This window comes from Eutrigla gurnardus, assembly GCF_963514095.1.
Source record: "Eutrigla gurnardus genome assembly, chromosome: 13".
NCBI lineage: Eukaryota > Metazoa > Chordata > Actinopteri > Perciformes > Triglidae > Eutrigla > Eutrigla gurnardus.
Window position 1 is genome coordinate 10,314,427 of NC_139936.1, and position 15,342 is coordinate 10,329,768.

The 15,342-nt window shown below is 40.4% G+C and overlaps 1 protein-coding gene across 5 annotated transcripts in view; it reads left to right on the top strand.

Moving 5' to 3' along the window:
• Nucleotides 1-15,342, top strand: part of trim36 (tripartite motif containing 36) — a 28,071-nt gene that overhangs the window by 2,854 nt on the left and 9,875 nt on the right. Inside the window, exons 2-9 of one of the 5 annotated variants that reach the window (XM_084025435.1) lie at nucleotides 1,388-1,634; nucleotides 5,470-5,535; nucleotides 8,373-8,716; nucleotides 9,339-9,485; nucleotides 10,616-10,711; nucleotides 11,313-11,450; nucleotides 11,702-11,817; nucleotides 12,950-13,071. In XM_084025435.1, the coding sequence (XP_083881561.1) occupies nucleotides 1,388-1,634; nucleotides 5,470-5,535; nucleotides 8,373-8,716; nucleotides 9,339-9,485; nucleotides 10,616-10,711; nucleotides 11,313-11,450; nucleotides 11,702-11,817; nucleotides 12,950-13,071 (1,276 nt within the window). Of the gene's footprint in view, nucleotides 1-309; nucleotides 488-1,387; nucleotides 1,635-5,469; nucleotides 5,536-8,372; nucleotides 8,717-9,338; nucleotides 9,486-10,615; nucleotides 10,712-11,312; nucleotides 11,451-11,701; nucleotides 11,818-12,949; nucleotides 13,072-15,342 lie in introns of those variants that run through there. The other 4 variants (XM_084025436.1, XM_084025439.1, XM_084025438.1 and 1 more) reach the window with 4 other exon arrangements.

The window sequence follows — 15,342 nt, forward strand, 5'->3', positions numbered from 1 at the left end:
AGCTCAAATCACATGGTAACATAACCCGTTTTTATTGTGTCTTGTTTTACATAGAGATCATTTCCCGAATCAAATACGGAAGATAAGTGCAGAGTAATCATGCAATATAGTGCGCGATAAAAGCAACCGAATGGACAAGTTGATGAGTTGAGGAAAGTTTACGAGCAGCACGTGAAGGCAGCATTAGTTCCTATGGAGACCCCCCCCCCCCCCCCCCCTCCTCCCCCGCGCCGTCTCTCTCTCCTCCCCCTGCTGCAGTGAATTGGCTGTTGCTTCCCACAGCGGCGTCACTCTATTTAAATTCACCCAGCAGCCGCTGCGGCATCTTCTCCGCTCGTCCGAGAAGTTTTGTTGTCAGGCCGAACAAACGACATAAAGGAAAAAACACCGGGACGAGGAGTTGTTGGGGTTTTTTTTACTCTCGCAGGCTGATATTTCCCCCCCCTCCATGTCTGCAGAGATGCGGCGAAGCAGCAGCACAGTCGGGGTAAGTGGGGGACGAGAGGAGTTGTGATAAAACAACAAAACGAAACACTTCGCCTCGTCATTGTTGTAACAGCCTGTAGCTTCTCCGCGGCGCATATAAAGTGGTGGTGGGGGGGGGGGGCGTGTGTCCATTCATTCATGTTTCGAGTCGCTGTTTAATTTATTTTGAATGAAGCTAAGCTTTAAACATGCTCGGGGCTTTCTGTTTAAACTTCCTCTATCCTTCTGGGCATTGTCTTTTTTTAGCACGTGCACTCAAAGCAGAAGGGAGGCAGACTTTATTGGGATGTTTTACCACACCACCTGCAATAAATGCACCAATCAGTCGGTAAATACGGCATGACAGGTTTCGCCCTGGAGCTCGTAGACGTGTCTTTTTAAATGTTAAACGTGAGCTGTTTTCTTTTTTTTCTTTTTTTAACCGTTTGTCTATATTTAGCCAGCTGGGCTTAATCCCTTCTTATGTAATGTATCAGAAACATGGTAAAGACACCGTGGCTAGCTTTTATTGTGGCTTTGCAAACGGAAGTTGAATGTGTCCTCGGCTGGGATTGAGAAGTACACGCTGACTGTACCCCACCTGAAGCAGCAATGATCTCATCATCTCCCTGTCTCAGCAAAATGCTGCGTTCACAGCTTGGAAGTGCAGACAATGGGGGACTATTTTTGTATCTAAAATGTCCTAATAATAGGTGATTGTTCCCAGAATCAAAGAGGGCTGTATACTTGCCCCCCGAGTATGGAGTTGCCAAGCTTTATTTAAGACTGATCCGTGATGCCTTCTGTTCTATTGTTTCTTCTTTGTCTTGTTTGTGCCTTGAAGGATATCAGCAGCTGCGGCGGTGCCTCCATTCTTTTGCATTCAGTATTTTTGTATTAATGAACGTGTCTCTGTCCCCAGGTCCCGATCAAGAACATCGAGAGGGAGCTGATCTGCCCGATCTGCAAGGAGCTCTTCACCCATCCGTTGATCCTGCCATGTCAGCACAGCGTCTGCCACAAGTGTGTCAGAGAGCTGCTGATGTTGAACCACGAGGACTCTTTTGATGCCGGCTCCGAGTGCTCCATGCCGGGCAGCCCCAGGTCCAGGGTGCCCTCCCCTTCCATGGAGAGGCTGGACAGGCTTGTGAGATCAGGTGGGTCTCGGGGTAAGGAGCCACCAATATTTGTTTTCCTTTTCTAGATTGAATAAAATGTGTTCTTTACAGGAAGGGTTCGTTTTATTGCGTAGGGATTAGTGCAGGGAAGTAGAGCTCCATTTGTCCGAGGTTGAAAGCATGTGAGGGCTTTAGTAGGAACAGTGACGGTGCTAAATAGTTGGGAGGACCGATTATGTGAGCTGATGGAAGCTAATAATCGAGCGATCGTTGAACAGGAAGTGCAAGTATTGAATGCATCTTGGTTCAATTATGATGGCTTCCAAGAAGTGCAATTTGAGTCTTCTATCAGTCCTGCCAACTTCCTGTTACACTATCTTCCTCCCAACTCCCTTAAATTCAGTTGTTGTTGTTTTTTTCCCCTTGCTGTCATCTCACAAGCTGCACTCAACAGGTTTCAGTGGCTGCAGCCTGGGGAAGTACCTCCCTGTAGAGAAGAACAAAAGGCTTAACACTATTCCTCATATAAGGAAATATGTGGTTACAGAGAGGCGTATTTGATGAACAATAAGGGTATTTCCATTGTGAAGAGTAACTCTTGAGCTAATGCAAATTTAGCGAATAAGGTAATGCAAACTCAAAAAATGGCCCCAAAGCTTTATTGTATGATATCTGGGATTTAGTGTGGCACAGACACCCCACCCCTCCCTCTCTTGTCCTAGATAAACGAGAACAAACACCCGCACAAAAAAATATTTTAATAACTTTACCGCACAGCCATCACATTGTCAGCCATCACTTCTTCCTCTAATCCCGTCTGCTTTTACAGGCTTCATTAAAGAGACGGCAGCGGAGCAAGCTACAGTTTGCTCTACCAAGAGAAAAGAAATGTTGACAAGCTCTCTCAAGCCTCAATTGTCTCCGCCGTCTGCCTCCAATGGCCCAGGGGCATCAAACATCCCCTTCAATCATGCAAGAGCCCGTGCATTCATTTGAAATTGTTTTCATAGCAGAACACGGCGGCTATCGGTTTCACTCCACCTTTAATCGGATATACAGGCATGTGTGTGAGTCTTGTGTTCACATGAGTGAACAAAGCACATCTGTAAGCTCCTTTTAAGATATTTTAAACTCTTAAAACCATGCTGAGCTGGAGGGAGGGAAAGCTGGGCTTGACGGGGGTTGCAGGTATTTAAATTAACTTGTCACAACATTTCTTAAGTTCTTTGCTGAACACATGGCACTGCTGCGGCCAGGCGTGAGCAGGTCAATGTCTAAGCCGTGAAAATGGCGTGGTGGGACACAAGGCTACCTTTCTGCCCTCCTGTTTCCACAAACACATTGTCTCATTTGTACTCTTGTCCACGCTTGTTGAGACAACCAGAGTTGTGTCTGACTCCCATACTCAAATGGTGATCATGCATACTAGAAACTAGATATTTGAGTTACATGTTGATGGACACTACCCACAATGCAATGCACAGAGGAAATAGAGGTGCTATTCTATGATGGTGCGATGGCTCCTAAAAAATAGAGGAAAAATGATAGTATAACATTTTTGGAGTTAAATTGACAGTGATCGACCAGTGCACATATCATTTTATGTTGTTATAAAAAAATTAACATACTTAGACTTCTTGTATGAGATTAGGACACACTTGATGGCTATAAATGGCTGATTTAACATTTTAAATACACTTTTGGGTTTGATGCTAGACACTCACACACAAGTATACCTAAAATGTAAGTCTTCATACTAAAAGTGTGTGTTGATGTTGGGAAAAGCTGGGAAAAGTATTGCAACTATTTGTGGATGGTGGTGAAATGTGTTAAGGAACACCACAGAAAGCAAAATAAGTCTCTGTGAAGTTTAATTGGCAGTAGGAGTCAGGCTGCAGTTTGACTTGTGATGGTGCAAGTATAGTGCATATATTATTGCAAAGTTATTTATCTGAAAAAAACCCCTGGTATACTCGAGACTAGTATATAGTTCGTATGGATTTGGAACATATAGAACCGTTTCCTTGAGTCAGAAAAGTTGACAAATATATCTGATGAAAGGCCCACACTATGAAACGGAGTGACATTTGGTGTAACCTGGTGTCCATTTAACTAAGATGCCATGAAGCCTGAGAGATCCCTACAGTAAAGTGAGGTGAACTACTTTTTTGGGAGCTGTATAGCCATTCATCACTGAAAACCACAGAAAGCAGGCCCTCAAACACAGCCGTCCTCATACATACCCCTCCCTCCACATTCAACCTGAATGAGTTCTTTATTCTTCACCGGCCGGACAGCATCTGTTGACACAGGAAATAAGCAAATCCAGCTTTTTGAGGAATCAAAACTTGCCCCCTGCTGAAACCCAGTGTGTACACTTGGACAACTTTCATTTCTTTACTCTTATTTGGACTTATTTTGAATTGAAGTCACTTCAAAACTTAATTTAATTTAGTTTCAAATACATTTAATCAACAGGTTACAAAACGCATTCTGTGTGTTTTTTTAGTTTATTTAGGAATCCATTGTGAGGAAATAAGCATGAAACACAACAATAAAGTAATTCTGCATACCGCTTCCAACCCTGGGAGATCAGATCATTGGTAGCCATGGTGACACAACGTGCCTGTAAGGAATGAAAGGAGGATTAGGTGGAAGGGAGAGAAAGAAAAGACTTAGGGCTATATTTATCAGTGTGCAGCTAGGACAGGCCCTGCTGTGCACGGACGGAGGGGAGGCGGTTACTAAAACTTCATCAACATTGTTCTTCAACTTCATCTTATTTTCCGTTGCCAGGGCTCGACACGGAGCATGATGCATTTATGTTCAACAGTTAACTCTTGACAGGTGCTCTTTAATGGAGTAGTTTGATACGTTGGGATATATGCTAACTATGAACCCTTAATATGAAGCTACAGCCTGGAGATGGTTTGCTTAGCCTAGCATAATGAATGGAAGCCCCGCTAGTTACTGTTGCTATGGCTGTAGAGCCTTCTGTTCTGTTTCGCAGGGCGGTGGCAGATTTACCACCTGAGACGGTGGGTTCTTAATTTTGGACGGTGGAAGCCAAAAGCAGCCAACCATAATTCTTTTTTTTCTTTTTTTTGCGAGTTGGAATGACAACTATGACTGGCAGTTTTTATGAGCTAAAGCAAGCGAGCCATTTAAGCGAACTGTAGCCTCGTGAGTTGCTTTAAAATACTGAGGTTTTCAGATGACTCCTTTTTCCAAATAGGAATATTGTAAAAGGGACTTCAACTTTGAAGATATCATAATTTGACTGAGGTTAAAGCTGCACGTCCACTTGGAAGGGTTTCGTAAAATTCAATTAGTGTGGGGAATCTAGTTTTTTTTAATTCTGTACAAAAACGTTTAAAATGTGGGTAGTATTGTAGTAGTGCTGGAAGGAGGATGTTTTTAGCCTTGAAAAGAGCTGAGCTAGCTGTTTTACTGTGTTTCCATTCATAATATAGTCATAATTGAGCTAAGCTTACCATTTCCTGGGTCTAGGGTCATATTTTGCAAGAAAGCAAATATCCCAAAATGCCAAACTTTCCAAACAGAATTTGATGAGTACAATAATCAGATTTTTCTAAAATGGTTGTCTAGTCCAGGAATCTGTTAAATCGTTAAGTTATTTGGGGAAAAAATAACATCTAGAAGGCTACTAATTGGGCAAATCAAGAGTTAATTGTACTTTTAATGACTGTTCACATCCTGTATGTATATGTTAAACGCTCTGTTTTGTATTTCACTCTGAACTGCATTACCAGACTACCAATGTCATGATGTTTTGAAGCAAAAACTGGTTTCTCACATCACTTCACATTATGTTGTTTCTTTTTTCTTGTTGGTCTCACCTCACTTCTCTGTTCATTGCTTGCAGCCACAGTGCGAAGGTCGTTTGGAAGTCGAGGTAGACGGGGGCTCCGTGTTTTGAGTAGCTGTAGTAGTGAGTACAGTGTTACTAGAACCCCTGTGAAACCCTAGTTTGGTACTACCTTTTCTCTACTTAGGCAACTACAGCTCTGTCAACATGACCATACTAACTCGCACGACTGGTAGGGTAAGACATTTTTTAAATTGTATTTATTTAGGAGAATTACTGTAGTCGTTGCATTTTTAATGTCGTAAAGCGTGAAATAAATTCTTTGTTAGACACTTAATGCCAGATAATAGCTGAATTCAAAATCCATATACCCCTTTTTTAAAATGTCCAATGAGCATCCAGATTAACAAGGCATTCAAAGGAGGAGGTAAAACAGGAAAAATACTAAAGGTTATTTTTAAACTTATTTTTTTAAGTTTGTAAGTTGGTTAGGAAAGGAGATGTTTTAAAGGGGAATAGTGAGAACCTTAAAGTAATGTTGAATCAGCATATAAGGAGTTGGTCTCCGATTTAAACGCACACATACTGAAAGAACCTTCAATATGTTTGGACTTGCTAAGATTCTTAACTGGCTTCGACTGGCGGATGTCTGTGTGCCTCGAGGGTACCGTTTATGCTTCACTTGACAATCATTAGTGTTCGCTTCATGAGAAGGCAGACCTGTTTCAGCCTACTCTAATCATTTTGGGCATGACTAGATGTGTCATAATGCTGGCCAAGTAAAACAAGACTAAACACTAGTTTTTTTTTGTCAGATTAGTCCAAATACTACAGTTATTTGATATGCTCAGTGGATGTTTTAAGAACCAATGCCCTGCAAGAATAGACACTAATAGGAGTTACCTTGAAATAAAATAGATGGAAGCAAACAATGAAGATGTAGCATCAACAATAACAATAGTATCTTTAAAAAAGAACGGCAAGAGAAAATAAAGTCAATTTCTTCAACCTTTTCAGAGAGTGAATTAACATTAAATCCCAAAACTCTCTGGATTTCCTATTTATCATTAGGTGTTTTAGTGTCTTTAAACATGATCTTGTTTATAGTATAGATGTCGGATGCCTAAAAATGCAACATCAGTTCCTGCATCAAACTACATCTGAATAATTGTGTAGGGGGGGGCAAGGCCCTTTTTGCTCTGCAGTGACTCGTCAGTTTTTGCTTTCGACTCTCTCACTCGTCCCTCTGCAGATCCACAAATCAACACGCACACACTGGCACCTAAGGCATCTCCTGTTTACTTCCTGACCACAGAACCGCAATCATTTCCCAATAAGTAATTCATACAGACATGCATCCATGCAGTCTGTATGAATTTGAAAGTTATTATTCTTTGGTGCAAATGTGAAGGCTTTCTGCCAGACTTCTCTTTCATCCAATGATTTCACTTAACAAGACCATTTCACAGTCATCATGACCATTGTCGGCCTCAGTTTTGCATTATAATAAGCTTACTTTTTTTTGTCATGTGCGTACAGGTAGGAAGGGTAATCAATGTTTAGCAAACAAAGTCGGACGGATTTAGCCTCCAGCTAGTAAACTGTCCCTGCAACTTCACAGCTTTCAGTTCTGCTCACATCACATGTGGCATGCATATGACTACACATGTCATGTCGTTTTTATGTTTGCTGTTCTGCCACTGCTTTTCCCCCTGCTGCACCTTTTTTTTTTAAAGTGTGGTGATGAAGTGGTAGTATCCTTTTTATTGCGCTTACCTGAGGAGTGTTTGATTTAATTTTCAGGTCCTCGGAAACGAAGTGGAAATTCTGGCTTGCGTAATGAGATAAATCCAGCACTCCTCGCTTCCCCTGTCCCCCAAAAACGTGAAGCAATATCTTTGTCCTTTATTTTGCCTTGTAGTGAATTCAGTTTGCTGGCTTGAGTCTTTTTACATTCCACAATGCTTGCGTCTGTGGTGTGACCTCATATGACAATTCCTTTTTTTCCCCTCCTCTTACTGTGTAGCTGCTTTGTTATGATGCTGCTGCTGCTGCATCAGTAACAAGCACAGTGTTGTGAGGAACTCTTGAAAGCTGTGTCGCTTTAAGAGGAGTGTTGTTGTCGTGTGAAAATAAGTGTTGATGCATTGAACTGGACATGTGATTTTTATTTTAAATTTTACTTAAGTTTTACTTCACACAGTCTAATTCATTTACATTGCTTGATTTTACTATTTTGTGGTTGTTCATATTTTATTATTTTTTTGTCCATCACTCATTTTACGAAAAAGAAAATGATTTCCTTTTGTCCAGATCATTGTGTGCACTTACGTACTCTTCACCCCTGTGGTTTGTTAAATGACTTGCAGTGTAAAGCGGATGTCTCATGCAGTGTTTTCTCTATAAGCCCTAAGGATGCCATCTTCCCTATGACTATCCCGAATGTCTTCACTTTCTCCCACTACTCTTGGAAAGTCTCTCTTCTTGGACTTATTTCCCTGTAATGACAACTAGTCAATACATTGCCTGTACTGATGTTTTGCTCCATACATCCATGTCCTTATGGAGAAGCATCATTGTGGAAATAAAGCACAAAGGGGGAGGCATACTGAGGCCCTATTTATGAAGGTTTATAAGTGTTATCAAAGGCATTTTTCCCCCTTAAGATCATACTTGGCAAATCGTATGAATGATGTAATACTGCTTTTGTGAATCTCAGCCCAGAATGTGTTGAACACACATGGGGGTTCACATTTGTTCAAAGCCCCTATTGGACTTTCTTGAAAACTATGCCTCAGTGTAATTTGAAATCAAAGGACATTGTTGTTCACATGTCAAATAGGGCCTCAGACAAGATTTGAAACTGGGTGACTCAAAGGAAGAGGGGAGAAAAAAATAAAAAATAATAATCTCTATTATGCATGATCTTTTCTCACTTGTCCTCCTCTGCTCTACTCCAGGCTCCATCTCGTCCCCAGGGTGGCGCAGAGGTTCTGTGACTCCCCGGGTCACCACCATCCCATGCCCGGGCTGCCAGCATGACATCGACCTCGGCGAGCGCGGCATCAGCATGTTGTTCCGTAACTTCACCCTGGAGAACATCGTCGAGCGCTACCGCCAGGCCGCCCGTGCAGCCGTCGCCATCATGTGTAACATCTGTAAGCCTCCACAGCAGGAGGCTACCAAAAGTTGTATGGACTGCAAGGCGAGCTACTGTAATGAGTGCTTCAAGCTGCACCACCCCTGGGGAACGCCCAAAGCTCAGCACGAGTATGTTGGTCCCACCACAAATTTTAGGCCCAAGGCAAGTATCATCACCGCTAACCTTTTTTCTTTTTTTCTTTTCTGGTTTCATCATTTCTTAAAGAGTCAAAGATGCCCAAACATGATTTTCACTCAGGTGGACTATAAAGAAACACTCATGTTTATACATTTAGTTTTAAGTAAATCTTTTCAGTAAGATAGGAATGTCTCCTATTAATAATAGTTAATAATAGTAAACACGAATGTGCCCACATCGATACAATCTAATCAAAGCATATGGATTTAAATTATTATACATATTACCCTTTGCTCTACAGCTTTCCTTGTGACTGCTAAATTGCATTGAAAGCAATAATCAGATGTATTGATCTTTACAATTCTTTCAGTATTTGAAGCCTTTGAGGTTACTGGCTTAATGTTGGCTCTGAAATGTTCTAATAGGGATATTGGTGCTAAAAGTGCTGATTTTTAATTCTATTTTTAGACATTTCAGGAAATTGCTCACAGAGAACTGTCTACATGCTTTTTTTAAGTTCGGGCCATCTTCCTGTTTCACTTCAGCTAGATCAAATTTAAAATGCAGTTTATGCATGTATTTCGCCTGCGATTTTGCTTTTTTATTTTCTATTTTTTAAACTTATCGTTGTGTTAAAACATTTCAGGTGCTCATGTGTCCAGAGCACGAGATGGAGAAGGTGAACATGTACTGTGAGGTCTGCAGACGACCTGTGTGTCACCTATGCAAGTTGGGAGGATCCCATGCCAACCACAAAGTCACCACCATGAGCAGTGCCTATAAGATCCTCAAGGTAACACATTCAGACATTTTGAACTCTTGGAGAAAAGAGTTGGCTACTTTTTTAGGTGTGCGAGTGTCAATACGCTGAAATTTGTTTTGTTGCTATCTACGATATGAAATGAGTCATTTTGAATGTAACCCAATACTGGTATGATAACAAAGAGATTAAGCTGAGTTTGAACACAATGAACAAAATGGAGTTGTGGCCAAGCATTGTAACCCTGGACTTATTTAATTATTAATGTTTTGACACTGAATTTTCCATTAACCACCATTTTGTGATGATATTCAGTACGGATTGATTCTCAGAAGTTTAGCCTCGTGTCACTAGATTTACAGAACTCGATAACTGGAAATGGAGTTGAAGCTTTTTTGATGTAAAGTGGGATTTGTGTTGAGTCATAGATATTTATCAAAAAACCTTAAGAGCAGGGTGTTTCCTTCAGCTCACTGGTCCCTGAATCTCTCCTCTGCTGCTGTAATATTAATGTCTGACCTGATCTTCTTTGGAAACTGACACCCTGCTGGCTCACTGGGTTAAAACCAGTTGGTCTCACGTGTGATCGTCGTTTAGCAACTCTGTTTTATCGGCACACAAGCTAAATGTAGTATCTACGACTAAGTGGAGGCAGAATCTATGTGAAGGTTAATCTGCTGGCATGTGTTGACACAAACATCACAGTGCTTAATATTTAATGGCATTTGTTCCCCATGATTTTGTGTGCGTTGTCTCTACTAATTGTTGGAAGATGTATCGGATGTCCTAAGCAGTCCCGGAACCCCTTATCAGCCAGGAAGCAGTTTGGGTTTCAATTGCTTTGAACAGCAATGCACTGTCATATCATTGTGATAGTGAATGCTGTTCGACACACAGCACCCGCTGGAACAGGCTCTCACACACAGGGTCATATAGGACACTCACGACGGATGAACAGCTGCAGTTGTGAATATGATATTAGATAAGAATGCTGTGGCTCGTGTCGGAGCTGAGGAATGTGTGCACAAAGTAGTATGGATACATCTTACTCTATTCCTTTTTTAAATTGGCACATATGTTATGTTGGTGCCACCTTTTTTAAAGATTTGTTTCAAATCCTTGTGAAACTCACTGTATATGCTGCTGATCTCTTCTCTCACCAGGAGAAGCTGGCCAAGAGTATCCATTACCTCATCAGCAAGGAGGACCAAGTCAGGACTCAGATTACTGACATTGAGCTGCTCATCAATCAGACCGAGGTGAGAGTGCTGACCCATTGCTGCAAGTCCTTTTTTTCCCCACTGATAGTTCTAGAAAGCAGAATTAACGTGAATATGTTGTCTTTTCTTATACAAATAATGATATACCTTTCACAGAACCAGTCGGTTAAGTTGAGGAACAATTGCACATTTTCTGTGTACGAATAAGGAAGGGCGCTAAACAAACAGTATGCAAACCACACAAACAACGAAGCGCAGCATTTGCCTACTAGTTTTCCTCCTGCATGACCTTCCTTTGTCCCTTTTTGATGCTGATTCTAAATGGGTAGTATTCAAATGCACCTATGCTTTTGACCTTTGTCCTTAATTCTCTCTAGATACTTTTAAGTTTTGTAATCTGAACTTCTGATTCCTTGAATATTACCAAAGGAAAGGGGTAACGGACAAAATTAATTTATAAATGCAGCAAAAGTTTAAGACTGTCAGAATAACTCTAAAACAAGACAACCATGATGCCAATGAATCAAAGTTTAATCCAGTGAAACTGTACCGTCACTCTTGCCTTCGTTCTGTTGTCATTGGACAACAAGGAGGATGATCACATAACATGATAACAAAATGATCTTCTTGATTCTTAAAGGAAAATGGCCAGCTAGCAGAGCGGGAAGCCTGTGAGCACTTTGACCGTCTGTTTGAGACTCTGCAGGAGAGGAAGTCCGAGATGCTGAAGTCCATCGAACAATCTCGAAACAGACGCCTGGACCAACTCAAGGCTCAGGTATGAAATACCAGTTTGACGTCTGTTGAGTATCCTCTACATGCATGCTTACTCATTATATTCCTACCTGTAGAAGGAAAACAAAATCATGCTTGCATTACATGAAGAGTACTTCCTTGATCATTTTAATGATGTCTGATTAGGGGTGAAAACGTTATATTATGAGATTTGTTTTTCATGAGGATGCCAGGTATTTTCATAAATGATAAAATATTAAAATACCCTGAAAAATATATATATATCTTTCCCAGGTGGAGGAGTACCAGGGCATGCTGGAGAACAGTGGTCTAGTGGGCTACGCTCAGGAGGTGCTGAAAGAGACGGATCAGTCCTGCTTTGTACAGACTGCAAAGCAGCTACACAGCAGGTAGAGTGATGCCAACAATGATTTATTTATTATATTTTATTTATTATATTTTAAAAAGTGATACCAATTTATGTTTTTCCAAAAATTGAAATGTAATTGTTGCTTATCCAGTTGTGAATACTTAATATGATGTAGAGATGGAGTGGAGCATTCACAATATAACAATGGCTAGCATTGCATTAATGCATTACAGTATATCAACTTGCTTAAGTTCATGTGATTGGTTATTCATTAATTATGGTAGACGTATAACATACCAGGATGTATGTTAATCTTCTGCAAAACAACATTTCAAAGTATTTGTCAGTTGGTATTGGAATCTGCAAAATGGAAAGAAATCGACAATTAACATTACCTATACAAGTCTGTCCGGTGCACTTAAGCATCCAGTTAATGGTTTCTTGAACCCTTGCTCCTTCAACCCAATGCAAACGGGAAGCTGAGCCTATGCATGACAGGAATGATTATTCACAGCTTTCACCACTTTAACAACCTGACTATAAAACGGTAAATTTTCAGATTAATAATTAATCAGCTTGGTAGTGATGACCAGATACAGATGTCCTACAAATTATAGAAGCCTTAATTATTATTTAACAAGCTCCGCAGTCAGTGTGTTACGACTTATTTTGAGTTGCACTCGTACAGTTTGTCATTAGCGATGCCATCCAGTTTCCCAGTGGATTTGGTCCGTTTATGTTGGTGTGGAGAGCATCAGTCGGATTATGTGTTGGGGGTTGGCTATCTCAAGGGCAGTTACAGAAAGACTTGAGTCAACACTGAATCTTCTGCTCTAAGCTGACTACCGGTAATTGATCTCCGTTAGCAGCTTTTGGATAATCGGGTAACCTTTTCACTCTCGAGCATGATACTGTGGCCTGTACGTTTTTCTCCCGCCATCAACAACTTGGTTTTTAATCCCCCTTTTTTAATATAAAAAAAGAGTATAAATATAGACTCAAATACCTAAATAAATAAGAATATGGTACAACACACAAACACAATTTAGAGGATGGTGCTGTTTTGTGCCTTTTCATACTGTATTTGATGAATTTACACTAGTAATGAACTAAGATGAGCCTCCATCATTGAGTGTTATTAAATGTTTCTTGTCCACCTCACGTGTTTTCAGGATCCAGAAGGCTACGGAGTCTCTCAGGACCTTCCACCCTGCATCTGATCCCTGCTTTGATGAGTTTGTGCTGGACTCGTCAAGGGAAGAAACTCTGCTCAAAGAGATGTGCTTTGGTGGAGGTACAACCAATTTATTTCAATTAAATGAGTGTGCAAAGGCCTCGCGATTTTATTTCACTGGATACAATATTTACTAATTCACTCTGATAGTGTTGTACGAAACAAGCAAGTTCATTTTTGGAACCTTTTTTTCTCCCTCTTGTTTTACTTTTAAACCTGAATGAAAGTCCTGTCATGTTTGTGACCCCTGTTTTAATGTGTTCTCATTCAGGACATTGTATCTACACATGCTGTCTGACTGAAACAATTTCTTTCATGTCTTTGAATTTCAAGTCAAGAAAATATGATGATAACTTCTGCTCCTATTCAGCTCTGAAAATGAAGTCCTGTTCATGTGTCCTGTGACTGTGGCAAAACGTCCTTTTGTAACAAAGAGTGTTGTCACTTTAAACACCCAGACATGGTCAGAATAAGCTGTTTGTCATCCGCTGTCCATCACATGCACAGCCCTGTGGACGGTGCTGTGCTAAGAGGTCAGAGGTCATGTGTGGGATAAACGGCTACAACCCTGGACACGGTTATAGTGGATTTTACTGCTCTGTGAGGCTTGTTTCTGGTCTGCTGATTTACAATGCTTGTTCAGGTTAAAGTTCCCCATGGATGAGACTTAATTTCTTTTTAAGATAAGGAATTGGTAATTACTACACGCAATTTTAGATCAACTGCCATGAGACAGAAAGTGAAAATAAAACTAAATATGATCTTGATGCTCAGCCAATAGGAATATGCATGTATCTGACAGTTGAGTGAGTGCTTTGCTGCATTATGTTCAAAGTGCAGGTGACATTAATTTCCAAATTTTCTGTAACTGAGCTCATCAGAATATGGACAACTATTTCTTCTGAATCTCAAAGAGCCATAAAGGACTGGAAAATTTAGGTAGGTTAAAAATGTTATCAGACAGAAACCTTTATTGATCATTTGTATTTGTAAGTGCAAAGGGCAAAAGTCTGCAGATAATGAGCAAGTTACAAAACAATTGACTCAACAAGGATGTATTAGAAATGTGACTCAGGCAGACACACATTGTGTGGGTCAGTGACTGTGGGGGAGAAGTATTGAATATCACTGTTGCAGATAGTGATGGTGAGTTGTGACAGCTCTCTCAGTCAGAGTTAGCCAGAGAGAGTTGACAGGTGTTTGGGGGCATCCTGGAAAAAAAAGCCCTATGTAAATGGTCAGATAGTTGGTCTCGACACAAAGTAAATGGTTTAGATTTTAGTGGCAGCTGTGCTCCCAGACGTTAGCATTCAAAATATGTTAAAATGATTGAGGGGATTAAATGTTGCTGACGTTGTAGACAAAGCGGAGGTCTCTGGCGTGGAGCCATCGTCCCTCAAGTTGATGCACTAATAACTGACAGTTGTCTCAGTGACTGTTGGTGAGTTTGTGGCTGTGGGCTTTTGTTGCTGGAGCGCAGCCCTATTGGCTTGTTTAAAATCAGTGATGTGAGATTTATCTCCGAGGCTACGGTTGGTTCTGTCTAGACTCACGGACCAGTGGACTAGAAATGGAGCACTTTCTGTACAACTCATTAAAAGAACAAACCTTTGAATAACCATTTAACTCTCATTAGTTGATAGTTGCATAAATGCTTTAAAAACTAGTGTTGGATAAACGTGTGTTTATGTTGTAAGGCCACACTTAAAGTAAAAGAAACGATGGAGGAAAAGGCAGGTTTGATGGAAGGAAGTCTGAATGTCCAGAAAGCTGCTCAAACATGTAGTCATTGGAGCAGCAACTGTATAGGATACATTAAAAAAAAGCCTATAATGAGAAACCTTTCTCAGAATTGGTGACATTGTGCTCAGGGCTGTCAAGAAATCAGATTATTACTACATCATTATGGTTGAAAGACTATGATTTATATCAAATAATCTTTAACCGTATTTGTGTGTTTTGTGTCATTCAGCAATTTAATTGCACTGAAAATATGAGTGTAGAGAGAGACTCTGTTACCATACATGTACCTATAAAATGATTTCAAGAAGTGCTGGATTATTTAAACATCATGTATTGTTAACATTCTATAAATAGTTCATTTTTAAATATCATGATAATCAGTACAGTGAAATCAATGTTATAATAACAGGAATAACATTCACAATCTGTGATGTTTGTTTATATTCTCTGTGTTGTGTGTTTAGGTTAATTGCTCATTGTTGTAGTTAAGTCATGAACTCGTCTACAGTGCAAACCAAACACTCTTTACTATCTACTAAGTAAATATGTGTTAGTGGGGAAATAAGTCTACTTGGCAATATAAATGAT